Source organism: Stegodyphus dumicola, chromosome 5, assembly GCF_044657685.1.
Source record: "Stegodyphus dumicola isolate Sdum_Otavi_A_Nest chromosome 5, ASM4465768v1".
NCBI lineage: Eukaryota > Metazoa > Arthropoda > Arachnida > Araneae > Eresidae > Stegodyphus > Stegodyphus dumicola.
The window spans coordinates 130854421-130875183 of NC_140772.1; the positions used below are offsets into that span (position 1 = coordinate 130854421).

At 32.0% G+C, this 20763-nt stretch overlaps 1 protein-coding gene across 2 annotated transcripts in view; it reads right to left on the minus strand.

Annotated features, from left to right (window-relative positions):
- LOC118193643 (2-oxoglutarate and iron-dependent oxygenase domain-containing protein 3-like) overlaps window positions 1-18121 on the minus strand; it is a 75129-nt gene extending 57008 nt beyond the window's left edge. The window contains exons 1-2 of one of the 2 annotated variants that reach the window (XM_035364755.2): window positions 17959-18120; window positions 2628-2749 (exon numbers count right to left, since the gene is read on the minus strand). In XM_035364755.2, coding sequence (XP_035220646.1) covers window positions 2628-2734 — 107 coding nt within the window. In that variant the 5' untranslated portion in view covers window positions 2735-2749; window positions 17959-18120. Of the gene's footprint in view, window positions 1-2627; window positions 2750-17958 lie in introns of both variants that reach the window. The other variant, XM_035364757.2, reaches the window with a different exon arrangement.
- Window positions 18122-20763: the final 2642 nt, after the last annotated feature.

Consider the following 20763-nt stretch of genomic DNA (forward strand, 5'->3'; position numbering starts at 1 on the left):
ACAGACAATCTCATTCCATATGCAATATAAAACAAAGCAGACTTGAACTGGAATATAATTGGCAGAGTTTTCCTTATTCCTTCATATAGTGAATGATGAAAATATTCTTAAGGCAGTAACATTAAGAAAAATTAGTGAAAAAAATTTAAAATGCATAAATCTACTTTCAGACTTTTCCTTCGAGGAAACATAAAAAAAAAAAATCTAAAAACTGTTGGACCAAATTACAGTAAATATTAATTTGACATCCAATCAAACAAATTTTTTGGTTAACTGAAAAGAGATAATGGCTAATCTTTGGAATATGGTAATAGGTAGTTTGGGGACATTTTGGTAAGGCGATAAAAGTTACTAGCTAGGAATTTAGTAGTGTACATGGATAAAGTCAAGAGTGTGCACAATGCCATTTTTGTGCAATTCTGGGATGTTTTTTTAAATGAAAATAGGTCAACGTGTACATGGATACCCTGTATGTGCAATTCTTAAAAACGTGCCAAGCAGTGGGCGATTCTGCACTTTCTCCCAATTTTGCACCTAATCTTCGTCATGATTAAGCATTTTTGTTCCATAAAAGTTCTAGTATAAGTGTAATTCGGTTAGCAGATTATTGGAAAAATTGTTGAGTAAAAAAAAAAAAAAAAAAATGCCTTTACTTCGTGAAAACAAAATGGCGTCCAAAACAAAACTAGCAGGTTGCTGTAGCAGGGTTGGTTGCAAAATTTTCGCCAAGTTACCATAATCCAAAGATTAACGGAGATAATAAATATTTTGCTATAAGTGTTCTAATCTACACATAATGAAATAACATATCACTGTAGATTGAAAAGCACAGGCACAATAAGGATAAAAATAGAATAAGTTAGTTTATTTACTATTACAGCTACAATTTATTTATTCTTGGTGAAGGATGTTAATAATACAGTCAAAAGTCTTTAATCCGGACGTCCATAATCCGGAATGTTCTATAATCCGGACCTCAAAGCTACAAACTTTCTACGCATGTGCATTATGTGTTTATGCATGCGTGTTTAATGTATAACGAACGGCATAAGCTAAGCTAAAATTATATAATTATCTATTTCAGTTAATGTTGTAGATTGCGTTATTCCTTAATCTTCTAATTGGATCCGGCTTATTATTTTTTGCAGACTGTTAGAGCAATTTTATAAAAGTAAGCTTGAACTTTCGTTTATGTCAAAAAGAATTTCCGATTCTGGAGCTGCCAAAGGATCTACAAAGTGAAAGCCTGTTTCGATGTTCATCAAACAAAAAGTGGAATTGCTGAAAAAAATGGATAAAGGCATATCCTTTGTTTCTCTAACCATTCCGAAATCTGTTTATCAATTTCACGCTGCTCTGCGGGAGTCATCAATTAAATGATGACTCATCATCATTCTTTTTCATTAGTAGAAAATCATTAAATTACACCAGGGTGGTTATGTTAATATATAAGTATCCAGTTTTTCTCAAATCATTATTATTATTATTATTATTCAAGGGCACCATTTAATATGACAGGAAACTAATAAAAGGTGAAAGATACATGGAGTAAAAAAACGGTACTATTCCGTTTTGAGGACCGAAAAAAATTGCAGCGAAAATGTACGCGCAAAAGCGCCAAATCTAGCGTACGCGCTGATTTTAGATTGTGTAAGTTTAGATAGTTCTACATTTCTTAAGACACCATTGAAATACTAGTTTAATTTTTAAATCCTTTTTTGATATCCTATGGATTTAACAATTTGGGAATTGCCCATGACGAAAAGTTTGCAATAGAATTTTTTCAAAGAAAAGGCATCATTCATTACAGAAAATTATGTTTGAACAACCAACATTTAGTTTGGTTTATTATTGAAATTACGGCAAAGCACACTAGGGCTATCTGCCTAAGGGAAGGGATGCCTTCGTGGAGGACTTTTTAAGGGAAACTGGCTCGTATACACATTACACATGGGGAAAATCACAAAAACGCCCATGCAGCCAGCCCGTTCGCGGGATTCGAACCTCGGACCGAACTACCAGTGTTCAGCAACTTTACCGCTCGGCCGCAGGTGGGCAAACAACCGAGATGAAATTATGCTTTAGCGATAACTAGCGAAATAGCGAAGCAGGAATCCATTCATTTATGTTTAGCCTTTTCTTTATATAAATTATAATAATAACCTGAAATAGCTATTTACTCTTATGCTTCCATTCAGTTATGAATTTTTATATAAATTATAATAATAATAAAAAAAAGCATTATATGAAATTAACCTTTCATATAAATTACAACAATAATCTTTAGATAGTTATTTACTATTATACTTCCTTTCTTGCGTTAGGGTAGCCGCAATTATTTTTGGCAGCACTGGCTCAACAATAGTTTGGCGATTTTTTACGGTCCTCAAAATGGAATAGTACCAAAAAAACTTGTCTGGGGGCAGGGGAGATGATTTCAAATAACTGAGAGATAAAGATTAATTTATTTATTAGTTATACCTTTATTATTTATAATATTTAGAAAAGAAAGTTTTATTTAAATGAATATTCACTCACTCTTACATTTTTTAAAACATATCAGAAAATTTATAATTTCAAGTATCAACGCAAACTATAAAAATAGAAGGGGGAAAAAATGCACTTACTGAGACTGAGATAATTCTCTTTTCCCACTATTTGCCGCATTACTTGACTCTTCCTTAACATCCACACTCTTTTTCTTATTTCCAGATTTACGTTGTTGAACTGCCATTTTTATAGTAACTAACTAAAAAATATTTTCATTACAACTTAAATGTCAGTGCTTTAAATTAGCATTGTAATTTCAGGTAGATAAGCTGTGGCTTATACATATTTAAAAGTTGAAAATTTAGGTCTGCAGCATAGCTGCTGAGGTGGAGTATTATAAGGAATTTTATTTTTCCGCTGTCTTTAGAAATTTGGTAGCTTAGATTGTAGGTTATTAACATGTGAAACAATTAATGTGGAATTTGCTGGAACACTTTGGTTTCATACAAATGCTTAGTTTGTATTAAGGCAGTGCAATACATTCAAACTTGTGTAAAACTCACCTAACTATGGTAGGATTTGTTTAGTGTAAAGATACTGTAGTGCATATACTTTTGGCTCAATTCTGTGATTTTGTCTACATCTACTATGACTATTTTCTCTTTAATAGTCAGAGACCTTTTATTTCACCAAGTTCTGTGTTCATTCTCACATGTTCCTCAGTGCTGTATATTATTGCAGTGCTTACTTTATCAATCACAATTTGAATTTTTAAAATTATTATTATTATGGCTCGAAGAAAAAGTTATACAGCTACTTTTAAGCTTTCAGCAGTGAAGAAAGGGACAGAAATTGGAAATCAGCCTGTGGTTAGAGAATTTCAAGTTCACAAGAGAGCCAGTAAAAGACCAAACAAGAAGAATTAGAGAAAATACATAAGAAAAGATCTTGTTGGAAGGTGTCATAGCCTGGCTCGCTTCGGAAGACAACAAAGAAATGGACAAGAGAACAGAAAGAAAAGAGATTATCAGTCTCAACAGTCAGATCTGTCTTCAAGCAAAAGTAATTGTTCAGTAGGCATTAAAACAGTTGGAAGACCTAACTGAATTGTTGTAGAACTGATGGAAACAAACAAACAAAAAAAAAATTTTTTTTCTTTCAGGACAGAAGCTTTGACAAAGTGTGGACGGAAGCTTCCCATGGCTTCAAGAAATGACAGCTTTTTTTGGAGTACACATCCACAAATCTTAAATAGAGGGCAAATAACTAGATATGGATGAAGTGACCATTACTTTTGACTGTTTATTCATCAGGTAAAAATAATATTTCTGTGTTAACAACTGGGAACGGAAATAATTCTTTTACTTGTGTTTTGGATTGTGCCATCAATGTAAAGCAGTTGCACCTTTTAAAAGAAAAACAGTTGTAAAAGGGAACCTCCCTGAAGGGGTCATTATTTGCAGCAAAAAAAAAGGATGGATTTGTGAAAAAGAGATGTTGTTTCAGCTGACAGAAATTTATAAAAAAAAAAGGAAAGATGCTGTTTTCCAGCCTCACAGATTCATCATTCGGTTATAGTATATTTAAGAGTTTTAAGGGTGCCCCCTGGATCATCGCTAAGTTGTTGTTTCATTTATGGTAACCCGAGTAGTTGAATGTTATGGTAACCTGAGTAGTTGAATGTTATGGAAACCCAATTATGAGGTAATTGGTTATGTGATTGTGGTGAATGGGAAAATATATGTTTTTGCATCGTAAAATGGCTGCCAGTGGTAAATTAGAATGTTTCGTGGTATAGAACGAGAGTAGAAGTTTTTTTTTTTTTTTTTTTTTTTTTTTAAGTGTTTGAGGACAGAGAAAAGAAACTTTGTTGGGTGTAATTCAGAGGAATTATAAGCGTCCTGTTTATATGATGGAAATGCATATGGCCGAATGTAAAGACTGTTAAGATGGCTTTGTCGCAAGAAAGGTTAGAAAGGGAACATGGTCTGAGGAAAGTTTTTGGATGTTGTTAAGGAATTTTGTGTGCCACAGACTGAAGACACAGAAATTTCTACATAGGGTAAATCGATATTCCCTTTGTATAGTGCTTAGATTGTATAAGATGAATTTCCTTTATGTTATCTCATCGTTTAATTTAAAATGTAGTTTACCGAGATTATATACTTTTGTTCTGCTCAGCATAGAACTGGTGCCCAGCATAGAACTGGGTGCTCCTTTGACTTTTTAAGTGAAAATAGATTGATGTGCACATGGACAAAGTCAAGGAAGTGCATAATGCCGAGTTTGTACAATTTTCTGAGGTTTATTTAAAGTGAAAATAGGTCGATGTTGTTGGTATGCATATAGTGATGGACTGTCGCCAATAGCACGATAAACTGTATGAACTGGAAACCCTGCAAAAGAGTTAACTGTGTAACTCTCTTATTTTTTACACTTACTTTTCTCACACCTTCAGGAAAGGACACTGATACGACACTCTCTATAATATAACTCCTTTTTCAATATATATATTTGGAATACTAACGAATTTTTATCTATTTTTCATGTATTAATAAAGAATGTGTTTTGTGATCTTACAATTTCCGTCTACACCTATTTTTGGATTACAAAATAATTAGGTATGATCTCGCTTGATGCTGCACTGGATACAAGGTAAGAAGAATCATTTTGCTCCCTATTTTTATTAATTTGTTGTGAAATTTCGAGGCTATAAAAATGTTTCACGACAAAAGATTACGAGTTCTGATGATAGCTTAATTAAATAATAATAAAAAAAACTGTAAAAGCTAAATTGTAGTTTCATATTAAAATCGAAAATAAATTTTTTGACAATACAAAAATGTTGAATTCAAGTCAAATGCAAATTGCAAAACTGAATTACTCAACATGGAAATTCAAAATGCAAATGCTACTAATAAAGGAGGATCTTTACGATGTAATCGAAGATGTACCTCCAAGCCTCATTACAGAACAATGGAGTAAACGGGATCGACAATGTCGTGTGATGATAAATTTATTTATCGAAGACAGCCAAATAATTCACATTAAACATGAAACTACTGCTAAAGCCACCTGGGAAAAGCTCAGGCAGGTACATAAAAGGTCTAATCTTTCAAGTAAACTATTTCTTTTGCGAAAGCTTTACAGTTTAAAGCTCGAAGAAGACGGAAATATGCAAACACATATACAGTGTCTCACAAAAGTGATGGGACACTTGTGTTGTACAAAAGGAAACTGGAATAAAATAAATTAAAAAAAACATGTAAACATTTTTTGTGGATGTGTTTCATACTTAAATTTAGTAACAATTATTACATAACATACATTTTTTCAAAATATTAAAATATTAATTTAATAAAAATACAACTGTTTAGAACGGAGCAAAGAATGGCTCACATAAGTGATGGGACACCATTAGATACTATTACGTACTATAATAAAAATATTTTGGGGGTTTCTTTTTTTACTCAAAAGCAATTGCCAATAATTTATAAAATTGTCTGCAGTATTTCTCTCCAGTTTGTTTTGGAATTTTTGTGTTTTTTAGATCTGTGCAGCCATGAATGCTAAACGAAAAGAAACTTTGCCTGAAGTTTGAAATTTAGTTATTATTTGCATATTGAACGTGGAAAATCTATAAGAAAAACTGCTGAAACAGTTAACTTGAGTCATTCAACAGTTTACAAGATCATAAACGATATAAAAAGAATCATATGATTCAGGATAAAAGAAGACCTGGCCGACCATCAAAGCTATCTAATGGAATAAAGTGAATTATTGTTCGAAATATTTAAAAAAAATCCAAGAATGAGTGCTCCTAAAGTTGCTGCTGATTTACAAGCATTATATGGAGTAATTGTTAATTCTGAGACTATTAGAAGAGTAATTCGATCTACTGGATATCACGGTAGAGCAGCCAAGAAAAAATTCTTCGTAAGTGAAAAGAATAGAAAACTCAGACTGGCTTTCGCAAAATCCAACATAATTAAGAATTCTGATTACTGGAATGAAGTTATATTTGCTGATGAGAGTAAATTTAATATATTTGGTTCTGACGGTAGAATCTTGGTGTGGAGAAAACCCAGGGAAGAATTTCGCAAACAGAACTTGGTGCCAACAGTAAAACATGGTGGAGGAGGAGTTATGGTATGGGGGTGTATGTCATCCGCTGGAGTTGGTAATCTTGTTTTTATTGACAGTATAATGGATCGGTACAAGTATATTGACATTTGAAATCTTCAGCACGAAAATTGAACCTTCATAATGATTTTAAATTCTACCAGGACAATGACCCCAAGCACATTGCTTTGAACGTTAGACTTTGGCTGCTGTATAACTGTCCTGAAATAATGAAAACACCACCACAATCTCCAGACTTAAATCCCATAGAGAATATTTGGCAAGAATTGGAATCAAGAATTCGCAAACACACCATTTCTTCAAAACAACAATTAAAATCATTGCTTCAAGAAGAATGGGGTAAAATCACTCCAGAAATCACAAAAAAATTAGTCGAATCCATTCCAAGAAGATTAAATCATGTTTTAAAAGTAAAAGGAAATCCAACAAAATATTAAAACCTTTTAAAAAGTAAAATTTTTGGATAAATATTTGATGGAAAAGTAAGTGTCCCATCACTTATGTGAGCCATTTTTTGCTCTGTTCTAAACAATTATATTTTTATTAAATTAATATTTTAATATTTTGAAAAAATGTATATTATGTAATAATTGTTACTAAATTTAAGTATGAAACACACCCACAAAAAATTTTTACATGTTTTCTTAATTTATGTTAGTACAGTTTCCTTTTGTAAAGCACAAGTGTCCCATGACTTTTGTGAGACACTGAAAATACATTACTGGAGTTAGTCGATAAACTCAAATCAATAGGTGAGAACATAAAAGACAAACACATTTCAGCACTTTTGCTTTGTTCAATGCCGAGTTCTTACGATATGCTCATTACGGCTCTTGAAGCCAGAGCAGAATCGGAACTGAATCCAAATTCTTAAAAGGGAAATTAATTGACGAATTTAACAAGAGAGTTGAAAATAATTCATCAGATTCAAAGGCATTTAAAGCCTCATTTAAAAACAAGACAAAGAGAGAAAAGTTTTGCTCGTATTGTCATAAAAATAGCCATTTTAGATCAGAGTGTTATCATCTAAACTCGAAACAAAGAAATGAACCACGCCAAAACTCAAAGAAAACATACGCGGATTCTAAAACATGCCAAGCAAAGAATGTCGGTAACCTTACGATGAATCAACAACAAACAAAAATTAAAACACCAGAAATCGAATCCAAATGTGACAGCGTCGCTCTGTCTATCAACTACACCGTACATCAATCATCCGAGAGTTTTATTTTCAAAAGCGGAGCAAGTAGCCACCTGGTAAATAATAAGAAATATTTCACAGCATGTAAACCCATAAATCCGTCAGATATTATAACTGCGAATGGGCAATGTATTAAATCAACGGCGATAGGAACTGTCCGTTTTAAAACATTAAATGCTAAACAAAAAATAACTGAAGTTCTCTTATCGGAAGTTTTATACGCTCCTGAATTAGAAACGAATTTAATCTCAATTAAGAAAATAACGGAAAAAGGACTTTCGGTTCTGATTAAAGGAAATAAATGTATGATCATGAAGGGAGATCAGATTATTCTAGGATGTCATGCAACTAATAATCTTTACCAAATTAAACCAATAGACAGGAATAATGAACCATCAGCTCATGTAGCATTTCAGTGCAAAAATGAGAACTGTGTTCAACTTTGGCATAGACGCCTTGGTCACAGAAGCGATGATGCAATCAAGCAACTTGTAAACAAAGAACTCACCGAAGGAATTAAACTAAATAATTGTAAACATGATACCAAATGCATTCAGTGCACAAAATGTAAACTAACTGATTTTCGGTATCCCAAAGAATTGAAATTCAGAGCATCTAAACCGCTAGAACTCGTTCACACTGATGTTTTAGGACCAGTACAAACACCGTCTGTCAGTGGATACCTATACTTCGTAACTTTTATTGATGATTACAGCAGGTTCACAATGATTTACCTAATGAAAAAGAAAACTGAAGTAATTTCTAAACTAAAACAATTTATTGCTCTTACAAACAATAAATTCGGGAGAAAGGTAAAAACGCTAAGAAGTGATAACGGTGGCGAGTACACAAGTAAGGAACTTGAAGAATATCTTATAAAACATGGTATAAATCACCAGCTTACTGTACCGTATTGTCCAGCACAAAATGGGGTCAGTGAACGTAAAAATAGGTCTTTGATGGGGATGACAAGATGTCTTTTAGCCGACTCAGGTCAACCTCACAGATACTGGGCTGAAGCAGTGCTGACTGAAAATTATTTACAGAATCGTATGCCTACAAAACCAAATGCAAAAACGCTATACGAATTATGGAATAACAAGAAACCCAACCTCTCTCATCTGAGGACTTTCGGGTGCAAGGCTTTTGCTTACATTCATAAATCTAAAAAAGGTAAATTGGATGATACTGCTATAGAAGGAATACTCGTCGGCTACGATAGCAGAAGTAAAGGCTACAGAATTTTAGTTTCTGGAGACAAAATTATAATAAGTCGATCTGTACGATTTATTGAAAACACTGGAACTAACGAGCCTGTAAGCATCTCTTTAAACCAGGATGAAGAAAATCCTAAGGAAGAAAGCTCAGAACGGGAAGAAATAAAAAGAGAAGAACCCGAAGAGGGAGAAATATCAGAACACGAAGAACCTTTGGAAGTCAGAAGATCGAACAGACTCACAAAAGTCAAACCTCCTGATCGCTATGGATTCCATGCCAAATATCCAATCTCCTCCGAACCCAAAACTTGGAAGGAAATTCAAAGTTTGGAAGAAAATGAAAAAAGAAAATGGCTAACAGCTGTTCAAGAAGAAATTAATTCACTAGAAGAAAACAACACTTGGAAATTAGTTGATTTACCAAAAGGAAGAAAACCAATAGGATGCAAATGGTCTTTCAAGACAAAGCTCAATGCAGAAGGAAAAATTAAAAGATACAAAGCCAGATTAGTCGCAAAAGGATTTAGCCAGAAGTTTGGATCTGACTATGATGAAACCTTCGCTCCTGTAGTAAAATACACAATGCTATGAGCCTTCCTATGTGCAGCTTCATATAAAAACATGTCTGTCAGACATATCGATGTCAAAACAGCTTTCCTTCATGGAGAACTAGAAGAAGAAATTTACATGACTCAACCTGAAGGATACTCAAAAGCTGGAAATGAAAATAAAGTTTGCAAGCTGAAGAAATCTATATATGGTTTAAAACAAGCCACTAGAGCTTGGAATCTGAAAATTAAAAAAATACTTCTAAACATGTCATTTAAACAAAGTAAAGCAGACCCATGCTTGTTTTCAAAAAATCAATGGAAAATTCACGTATATAATATTATATGTAGATGATACGCTTGTAGGAAGTGAAAGAGAAGAAGATGTAATGGAAACAATCCAACAATTGAACGCTAAATTCGAAAGCAAAAATCTAGGAGAAGCACCTACTACCTTGGCATAAACATTGAAAGATTTAAAGATGGAACTTTTGCCATAAACCAAAAGAATAAAATTGAAGAAATAGTTCAAAAGTTTGGACTTCAGAACGAAAAACCAACATATATGCCAATGGAAACAAATTACTGCAAACTAGAAGCTGAAGATGATCTTCTAGAGGATAATACAGAATATAGACAAGCAGTAGAGGAATTATTATATATTGCAACAATCAGCAGACCAGATATAGCATGTGCAGTCAATCTACTGAGTAGAAGAAACGAAAAACCTCAGAACACAGATTGGAATGCTGTCAAGAAAGTCATTCGACACTTGCACACAACTAAAGACTTTAAGTTGGTCTTTAACAGAATTCAAGAACCTATACTAACTGCGTATTCGGATGCAGATTGTGCAAATGACAGAACAACAAGAAAATCCATTAGCGGATACGTATTCAAACTAGGAAATAACTGCATTTCATGGAGCAGCAAATGTCAAAACTGCATTGCACTATCTTCAACTAAAGCAGAATATATTGCGGCAGCTAATACAGCACAAGAACTGTTAAATTTGCTTAAAGATCTAGGACTAAAACAAAATCTGCCAATTACTCTCTATGAAGATAACAAATCATGCATCAAACTATCACAAACGGAGAAAAATAGCTCCAGAAAAAAGCATATAGACGTGAAATACCCCTACTTGCGTGAACTCCGACATGATTGCGGATCTACTCACCAAACCACTAGGCAAGCCTGTGTTCGAGAAACTTCGAGAATCGCTGCAAATGGCGACCCTGCCCATCAAGTAGGGGTGTTGGTATGCATATAGTGATGGACTGTCGCCAATAGCATGATAAACTGTATGAACTGGAAACCCTGCAAAAGAGTTAACTGTGTAACTCTCTTATTTTTTACACTTACTTTTCTCACTCCTTCAGGAAAGGACAGTGATATGACACTCTCTATAATATAACTCCTTTTTCAATATATATATTTGGAATACTAACGAATTTTTATCTATTTTTCATGTATTAATAAAGAATGTGTTTTGTGATCTTACAATTTCCGTCTACACCTATTTTTGGATTACAAAATAATTAGGTATGATCTCGCTTGATGCTGCGCTCGATACAAGGTAAGAAGAATCATTTTGCTCCCTACTTTTATTAATTTATTGTGAAACTTCGAGGCTATAAAAATGTTTTACAACAGATGTGTACATGGATACCGAGTTTGTGCAATTCTTTGACTTGTTATTTTGGCTTACACAAAGCCAAAATAACAAGTCAAAGAATTGCACAAACTCAGTGTCCATTAACACCCGAAATCACCAATTTTTGCCATGGGGCACCCGTAAATATATTTGGTACTTTTCCGTTTTGCCGGCGCAAGCCATAAAGTCGCCAGTAATGGCACAACCAATGCCAAACGAAATATCCTCACTAGTAACATTTTACTTTAACTTTTACATTTTCAAAGCATCTCGAAGCCATTTTTTTATCAGATTGATTGTTTCTTTCAATACTGGCATACAATTACATAGAATTTTTACAAGATAGTTCAAATTTATGCCCTAAAGCCATTTGTGGATGGTAATTAAGTCAATTAGGATGCAATCACACTGCTCACCCAATCGCGAAAATATAGAAAAGGCAAAGTCAAGGGTTAAATTCATCAATTCTTATGAGAATGCACTAGCAAAGTAAAACACTGAGGTTTTACATAATTTCTGAGTAAGCTATTCGTACAAATTCAAATAATTCTTGCATTTAAACTTGTATTCCAAATTAAGATTTAACTTAATGTAGATAATTACGGAGAGAATTAGATTTTTGTAACGTAGCTTACGTGAGATGAGATCACTTGGGGTCACGTAATATGAACCAGCGAATCAGGATGTTGTACGATGAAAGCATAGTAAATTCTTAAATTAATGTCTTTTTACAAATTTACTGGTTTCTTACAAAATTTTAAGCAAAATTAAAATGTTTATACCTTCAAAATAAAAAAAATTTTAGAACGAACATTTGTCAACATTTTTTATGTGTATACCATGTGTTTTCGCCAATAAAGTCTACTTGGCGAGATTTGCGCTGGCGAAATGGAAAAGTACTATATATTTTTACCCATCATTCTGAATTCAATGCAATCCCATTTAATGTATACAGAAAAATCCAAAGAAAAAGAAACTTAGCATTAACGTCTCAGTGACACAAGGTGGGTTTACAAAAATTTTACAGCCACAGAATCTCACCATCAATAAAATTTTCAAGCACAAACTACAAAAGCAGTAGGATGTGAAGCGGATTCCATTTCTTCGCAAATTACGAACTAATGAGAAAAGCATTCGGTTGATCTTTACAATATGGTAACTGGTAGTTTGGCGACATTTTGGAGGCGATAAAGGTTACTACCTGGGACTTTGGTAATAATGTGAGCAGTACTCAGTTCCGATTACGCATTATTTTGTGTGGGGGAAATGAGAGATCATGGGATATGTCATGTGATATTAATGGACGAATTACGGTTCTTTAATCGGAAAAGGGGGGAATTTGGACAAGTATCTGTAGATGTATATTATTTTGTATTAAGCTTCATTGTGTGTTGTGTGAAGTAGGGTTGAATAATTTTGGGATTGTATGGCGCTGTCTAAAGTGAATTGTAGATGTGATAAAGAGAATTTTTTTTTTATCAAATTCGGAAAAAAAATCGTTCAGTAATTTTATTGAATCCATAATAAAAGTGTATCCATCATGTAAGGAAGATTCGAAAGAAGATTAGGTTAGTTAGACTTTGTTAAGAATGTGAGTAGTATTCAGTTCTGATTACGCATTATTTTGTGTGAGGAAAATGAGAGATCATGGGATATGTTATGTGATATTAATGGACGAATTACTGTTCTTTAATCGGGAAAAAACCTGGCAATTTTGTATTTGGCTTTATTCTGTGTTGTGTGAAATAGTGTTTGTGAATTTTTGGATCCCATGGCTGTAACTAAAGTGAATTCGAAATGGGTATTTAGTGGTATTGAAAAGGATAGTAATAAATGTTTTTTAAGGTTGTGCGAGAGAGAAATAAAGATGTTTTATTATGTTATTTATTTTACCTGGTATCTTGCTTTGAAAGATAAGTATGATTTTAAAGATTCTGAAACAGAAGTAAGAAAAGTGTATCCGCCACGTAATCAAGATTCTGAAGAAGATTAGGTAAGTTAGTATTTTTAATTATTTGAGGATATTATTTTTATGCATTGTTGTAAATGTAAGGTGGAAAGGAATTTGGTATTATTGGGAAAATTGTTATTAGCAATGATTTAGTTTAAAGTAATTAGGATTGTAAAGTAATTTTTATTAATTTAATGTATGTGCTCATTTATATTTTAAGTAGTGTTTTTGAATTTAATTATATTTTAATGAAATGATAGTTATTTTGTGAATTTTATGTTTGTAGGAATTTGGTATACGTTTAAGTTGAAATAAACGTGCATGGAAATAATTTAAATATTTGATATTAAGTATTTGTAATGCATGAGGTATGAATTCGTTGGTGACGTGTATAATGTAATAGATGATTTAGAGGTAAAAGTTTTTGGATATTCTATTTATTTTATATGTGGAAATGTTGATATTTGTAAAGGGTAAATACTTTTTCGCGATCATGTAATTTCATATATGTTCTTTTTACCGGGTTTAAAGATTGAGAAAATTGTCATGTATTTTCGTGAAATTTTTTTAATTTATGAGAAAAAAGCAGTGTACATGGATATAGTGAAGAGTGTGCGCAATGCCATTTTTGTGCAATTCTGGGATGTTTTTTTAAGTAAAAATAAGTCGACGTGTACATGGTTTAGTGATATTTTAATGAAATGATAGTTATTTTGTGAATTTTATGCTTGTAGGAATTTGGTATACGTTTAAGTTGAAATAAACGTGCATGGAAATAATTTAAATATTTGATACTAAGTATTTGTAATGCTTTCGGTATGAATTCGTTGGTGACGTGTATAATGTAATAGATGATTTAGAGGTAAAAGTTTTTGGATATTTTATTTATTTTATATGTGGAAATGTTCATATTTGTAAAGGGTAAATACTTTTTCGCGATCAGGTAATTTCATATATGTTCTTTTTACCGGGTTTAAAGATTGAGAAAATTGTCATGTATTTTCGTGAAATTTTTGTAATTTATGAGAAAAAAGCAGTGTACATGGATATAGTGAAGAGTGTGTGCAATGCCATTTTTGTGCAATTCTGGGATGTTTTTTTAAGTAAAAATAAGTCGGCGTGTACATGGTTTATGTGTATGTGTTATTTTGAAAAATGCGTAAGGAGAATGGTATTGTACGGTTTTTCCTAATTTTGCAGTGAATATTTGTCATGATTAAGCAATTTTGTTTGATAAAATTTCTAGCATAAGTGTAATTCGGCTAGTAGATTGTTGGAAGAAGTGTTCAGGAGATAAAAAGAAAAGAAACATGTCTTTACTTCGTGAAGACAAAATGGCGGCGGGGAAAAAAAAATAGAGGGTTGCTGTAGGAGAGTTGGTCGCCAAATTTTCGCCAAAAAATCGCCAAGTTACGATAATGTAAAGATCAACCTAGCATTCATATGATGAGCTTGTCTTACGAGTCAATAAAGCATGGCAATCTGTCTGAGCTGACATGATCGTATTAGCTTTGCAAAGAAAATGAAGATAGTGACTTTGAAAGAAGTGATTTAAACAGAGTAATGAAAGTGACACTAACGGCCATTTGTTTTTGACATCGATGAACCACATTTTGAATAAGTAAATGTAGTTTATTTTAATTATAAAATTATGTTTGATTATCTAATTTATGTACTCTTTTTTTATAATACCTAATTTATGATGATAAACAGATAAAGTTTATGATATTGTAGAAATCAGCAGAGTCCATTTTTGGCAAGTTGAAGGTAAGACATTCATTTATTTTTTATATATTTACATATAACTGTTTATAGTTATGTTGTAAATATTATAAAATATTATGAATGATGATTACATCAATATGGAAGGGAATTACTGTATAAATGAATATTAAGTGCCATGTTACAGAATGCTTTGCTACAGTATATATATTATCCAATGAAACTTCATTTTTTAAAAAACAATGGTTAATCTTTGGATTATGGTAACTTAACAATTTTTTGGCGAAAATTTGGTGACCAACCCTGCTACAGCAACCTACTGTTTTTTTTTTTTTTGGACGCCATTTTGTTTTTACGAAGTAAAGGCATGTTTTTTTTTTTTTCCCTCAACATTTTTTTCCAACAATCTGCTAGCCGAATTACGCTTATGCTAGAACTTTTATGGAACAAAAGTGCTTAATCATGATGAAGATTAGGTGCGAAATTGGGAGAAAGTTCAGAATCGCAAACTGCTTGCCGCGTTTTTAAGAATTGCACATACACGGTAACAATTTACACGTCGACCTATTTTCACTCATCCCAGAATTGCACAAAAATGCCATTGCGCACACTCTTGACTTTATCCATGTACACTGCTAAACTCCTAGCTAGTAGCCTTTATCGCCTTACCAAAATGTCACTAAACTACCTGTTACCATATTCCAAAGATTAGCCGAAACAATTAGCATGTGTGCAACATATATGACAGTGTTGCTTATCTACCCAAAATTATGGTATATAATATTTTTACATAAAAATAGTATAATGCTTTGCTACAGTGTATCTAGTGATGCAGCTTATCCAATGAAACTTATTTTTTTTTTCAAACGATTATCATATGTGCAACATATTGCAGCTTATTTACCCAAAATTACAGCAGGACAGCTTATTTACCCAAAATTATGGTATATAATATTTTTACATGAAAATAGCACATAAATTACAGGGCAAGAAGTTGTTACACTTAGTATTAAAAATACATTTAAGAGTTTACAGGAAATTTATCAAAATAAATTATTACTGATCAACTTTAAAGTATTGATAACAAGCAAAGAATACAGAACTTTACAAAATCTAGTCTTTTAACTTCAAAGTAAATTTAACCCTCTGAGTGGCACAGCCTTTAGAATCTGCTCATGAAAATCTTTAAACAGCATTTATTAACGAAATTTGAATAATTACTTAATTTAGTCTCTCTTTTCATAAATTTCTGTTCATTAAGGTGATATTTATATCATTAAGAAAGTAAGAACACAAAATATTCTAAACTGTAAGCTAATGACTAAAAAATCTTGTAACTGGATAAAGTCAGTCATACCACTTAGGGGGTTAATATCTGTAGCAATGTCACAATAAACTCATCAGAAAATCTTTTATTTTTTTAGTTTTTTATTTGTCACTGATCATTCAATATCTTAAAATCACACAGAAGTTTAAAGAAATTCAGTTTTATATCAACAATTATTTGAAAGAAATTTTGGTACTATCACAGTATCTCCCCAACCCTAACAAGAATCACTGGGCAAAGCACTATGATGCAACAAAGTAGACAACTCATGAAATATATTTTATCTGGCTAATTTATCTCACTAATGGTTGTGTATGCATAATGCCACTATCTCGGTAGTGGCAGTAATGTGTACGTTCTTTGAAATTCGAGGATAATATTTGTAGTTTCTGTTTGTTGGATTAGTGTGTGAAGTTCCCCCCCCCTTGTAACAAATCATAATACTACTGTAGAATATGGCTGCTAATAGAAAAGGAAGTGTTGCATTTCCTAAAGAATATAGTGTTTTGCCTAATAGTAGATGGAGTAAGAATGTGCATTCCATGAAGTTAAATTCCACAATTCTCCGATTTTTTTTTAAGCTAAAACATATCGATGTGTATATTGAGAGCAGTGTGAATTTGCTCTGCAATGTCGACAATTCTAAATCCTCTAATGCTTTTCTATGTTAAAAAGAGATCCCAATGTGCAGCCTGGATAAAAAGACCAGGAAAAAAGTTATTTTATTATGAATATTTACTGCATTTTTAATATTTCATGTAATTTTGAATTTCTCATTACAGATGTTTAATTTCATTAATTTTTTATTGCTTCATGTAATTTTCAGCATGCAACCATTTTTTTACATAATTGCCGCTTTCCACATCTTAGATTGGCATCTGCGGAGGTAAGATGGCCAGATAACGTGAGAGTACCAAAATTTTTTATTAATATGAAGAAAATCTAAAATATTTCTTCCCCTTCTTAATGAAATAGATAAATAATTCTCTTAAAATACAGAGTTTTACCTTTAAAATGAATTCCATTTTAGTCTCACAAACATATACAAATTATTAGCAAAATAGTTACATGAATTCAACAGAAAGGTGTTTGATAAGACAGATTAAATAGAACAGAATACACAAAATTAAATGGAAAATATAATTTTAAAACTTCATCAACTTCCCAAGAATGCAAACTAACTTAAAGCATAAATACATGTTAATTCCCAAAGTTTAACACAGTGTTTGGCAACTTAAGTAGGCTATTACTTGATTTTGCATGCATTTTGCTGGTCTGCTTGCCAGCAAAGATTTGCTCACTGTGATTCTTTCAAATTTTACAGAATTATATATTAATATTATCTACAGAATAAAATTTCTACAGAATTTTACATAAATAATATCTACAGAATAAAATTTCTACAGAACTTTATAAAGGACCATTTCTATGGATTATAAACTAAAGCATTCTATCAGCCTCTAAAAATTTTTTCGTAAGGGAATGCAATATAATGCATCCATTGTTGAAATTTTATTCCTTTTTGCCTTTTCATCAGTTTGAGATTATAGTTATGTAAGTAGTTTATTTATAAATTTTATTAGCACTTTACTCATCTTAAAAGAAAAAAAAAATATTTCGTTAAAGTTAAAATGAAGAAAATAAGTCAAATAACATTTAACTCTGGTAAATAATATACAGTAAAATTTCAGTTTAAACTCACTTCTCATATATTTCAAAAATAGTTTCACGTCTATTTTACATGAAAATGTATGTACGCCTAATTAAAACTACACCGTGCCGTGTCAAAGAATGTTTTGGCCGTGTTTTCCGTCTACAATTTAAAATAAGACCATCAACAACAGGTTTCCATGGTTTACAATCCGTTGCCATACATGACTGTGAAATAAAGAATGTTTGTCTCCGTATCTGCGATTCAATTCACCTATAGGTGACGCTTTCATACATTAGTATGGCAGATAAAAATCGGTATTTTGATTTGTGATCTGACTTCGTACATTCGAAAATGGAGTTGTTTAGCTCTTCCGAAGTGTTTGATTTTGGGTTTAATCCTAGCATCCGGTGCACACGGGATTTGGCTACTTTGGCGACTTTATGATGAACAGTAAAAACAGGACACATACGATGAGTAGTTAGGCCGATGCTATTCTCACCACCGGTGCGATTAGCCCCTTAACCCATCAACGAGCCCGCCTCTCGGAACGAAATGCTTTTAAAACGGCCGCGTTGTCAGACAACAAACCCCTCCAAAAAAATCGCTTTCGTTTTCTGAAATCTCTCTAAGATGGCCCAGCCTAAGGCAGTATGTTTGCTTCCCCTTAGTGTGATGGATAAGCCATAAAATTGCCTCCCCGGTATTGAATGGCTTGCGTTTCGTTTCGTCTCCCTCCTCTTTCTTTGTACTAATAGTCTGTAGACTTGTTTCTTTTAACATGTGACGGCCGAATTTTCCGAAATCTTTTTAGAATTTTATCTTCCAAGCTTGTAAATTTTCAATTATTCGACATGTTTTATTGGGCAGTATTTTAAGAAAGATCATTATTTATTTTGTTACACAATTTTTTACTATTTACTAATCTATTTTATTTAATTTTAGTAGGCCAATTTATTTTTGGAAATTAAATTTTAATCCATTCTTTTACCGACTGTTTTCATCACATTATAAGACCATATATATTTACGATAAGATTACAATATTTATCAGGAATTTTTGGAAAATTTGGCATACGGATTTATATTTTAGCGTTGAATTTTTTCCACAAGTTGTTCGTTAACAGTCGAGCTCATCCTCGTAAACGCTTGATCTTTTCAGCATGGAAATGGCAAGCAATAATCTTCCTAATATTTATCGGGATTTTATAGCAATTTCTAGAATTTTGGCGGTTTTCTACAAATATTTTGGAATTTAAAGCAAAAAATGTATTCCTTCGTTGATTTGAGAGATCGCATTTCGAATTTAAACGGAAGTTTAAATGAATTTGATACAATCTTAGCACAGACTAGAAGAATTATTTCTCTGTGTTGGATGGATTTTTCTCACTTTTCTGCATTTGATAGATTAAATGCATAAAGCAGACACGCACAAATAGAATTTAAATAGATTTATTTAAATAAATTTCTATTTTCATTTAAAATTTGTCATTATTAGCACCTCCCGCAGTTTTATGCAATCATAGGATTTTCCGAATTCTATTAGGTCGTTAACATAATTTCAAGGCCGAATAGAAAAGTGATAATATGGAAAGACTATGTCTTAAGTACCAATAGCCAAGTATTTGTAATTAAATAAAAATAAATATTGAATACCAGCCGCTTTTTTATTTATTTTTAGTCATATAACAAAAGATAAACAAGAATACTATTACATCTAAGAATTATTAAGTAAATTATTTTGCTAATGTTATATGAATGATGAAACACGGTAAAAATGTTTTAATGATTGAATTCACCGTTAAAAATCAAACAAACCCCAAAATTCCTTTTTCCCAAAACTTCGTAAAATGTTTTGATTAAATATGATTTGAATAAGTTTTCCAATTCTGTTTTTTGAGTGATATAAATGAGGATATAAATATTATTAAATTAGGATATAAATAACAGGATATAAATTATTATTAGTAATAATTTTTGTATTATAACTTAACAGAATATCGTTTACCGTTAAAAATTATATCTAAAAGAAGTAATTTTTGTAAAAGAATAAAAAATATAATTAACTGTTCAATTTCGTCCTCTATGCATCTATTTATATAAAAAAAGGAATCTGGCTAGGGAATTTACGACTTGTATATGAACTAAAAAATTGGTATCTTGACAAAACTTGTCAGAGCATAAAAAGCGTATATTCTGTGATATTAGTGTATTAATCATACTTCTGTATCCGTAAATGCAGTTTATAATTTCCAGCATAAGTATCATAATGGATTTTATTAAAACGACGAAAACTGAATGCATTATCAAAGTACGGCTCTTTATCCCGTTAAGTATTGCTTGGGTCGTAACCAACACGAGTTTTATTTTTGAAATATTATTCCAAATAAAACAGGAAGCGTTAAACTACATGCATTTTAAACAGTTTTACTGTTTTATATGCATGCAAATGTTAAGTAGATTTAAATTGTACTTCAGTTCTGAAACTTCTGCGGTATTATTTTTAGAACAGATCAAGGACTTTAAAAAACAAGTACATTTTAGTAATATGCAACGTTAATGATATAGTTCAAATGTTATTGAACAACTGTACGATTTGTAACTGGCACTGGAAGAAGCAAAATTTATCTACAACTTTCCCTTTCTTCTCAAATTCGTCTGATTAGCAAGGATTGAATAGATAATTGTAAACGTCTTTGCTAAAAGTAATAATAATCGGGAAGAATCCTTTCTACCCCTGCCTCCTGGGAAAAGAAAAACGACTTGGAAGGGAACCTGACCTCCGCAGGCTAACTGACACTAAGGTCTCCAAAGACTATTTCTAGTCAATAGAGTTTTTTCATTGTAGAAATACTCA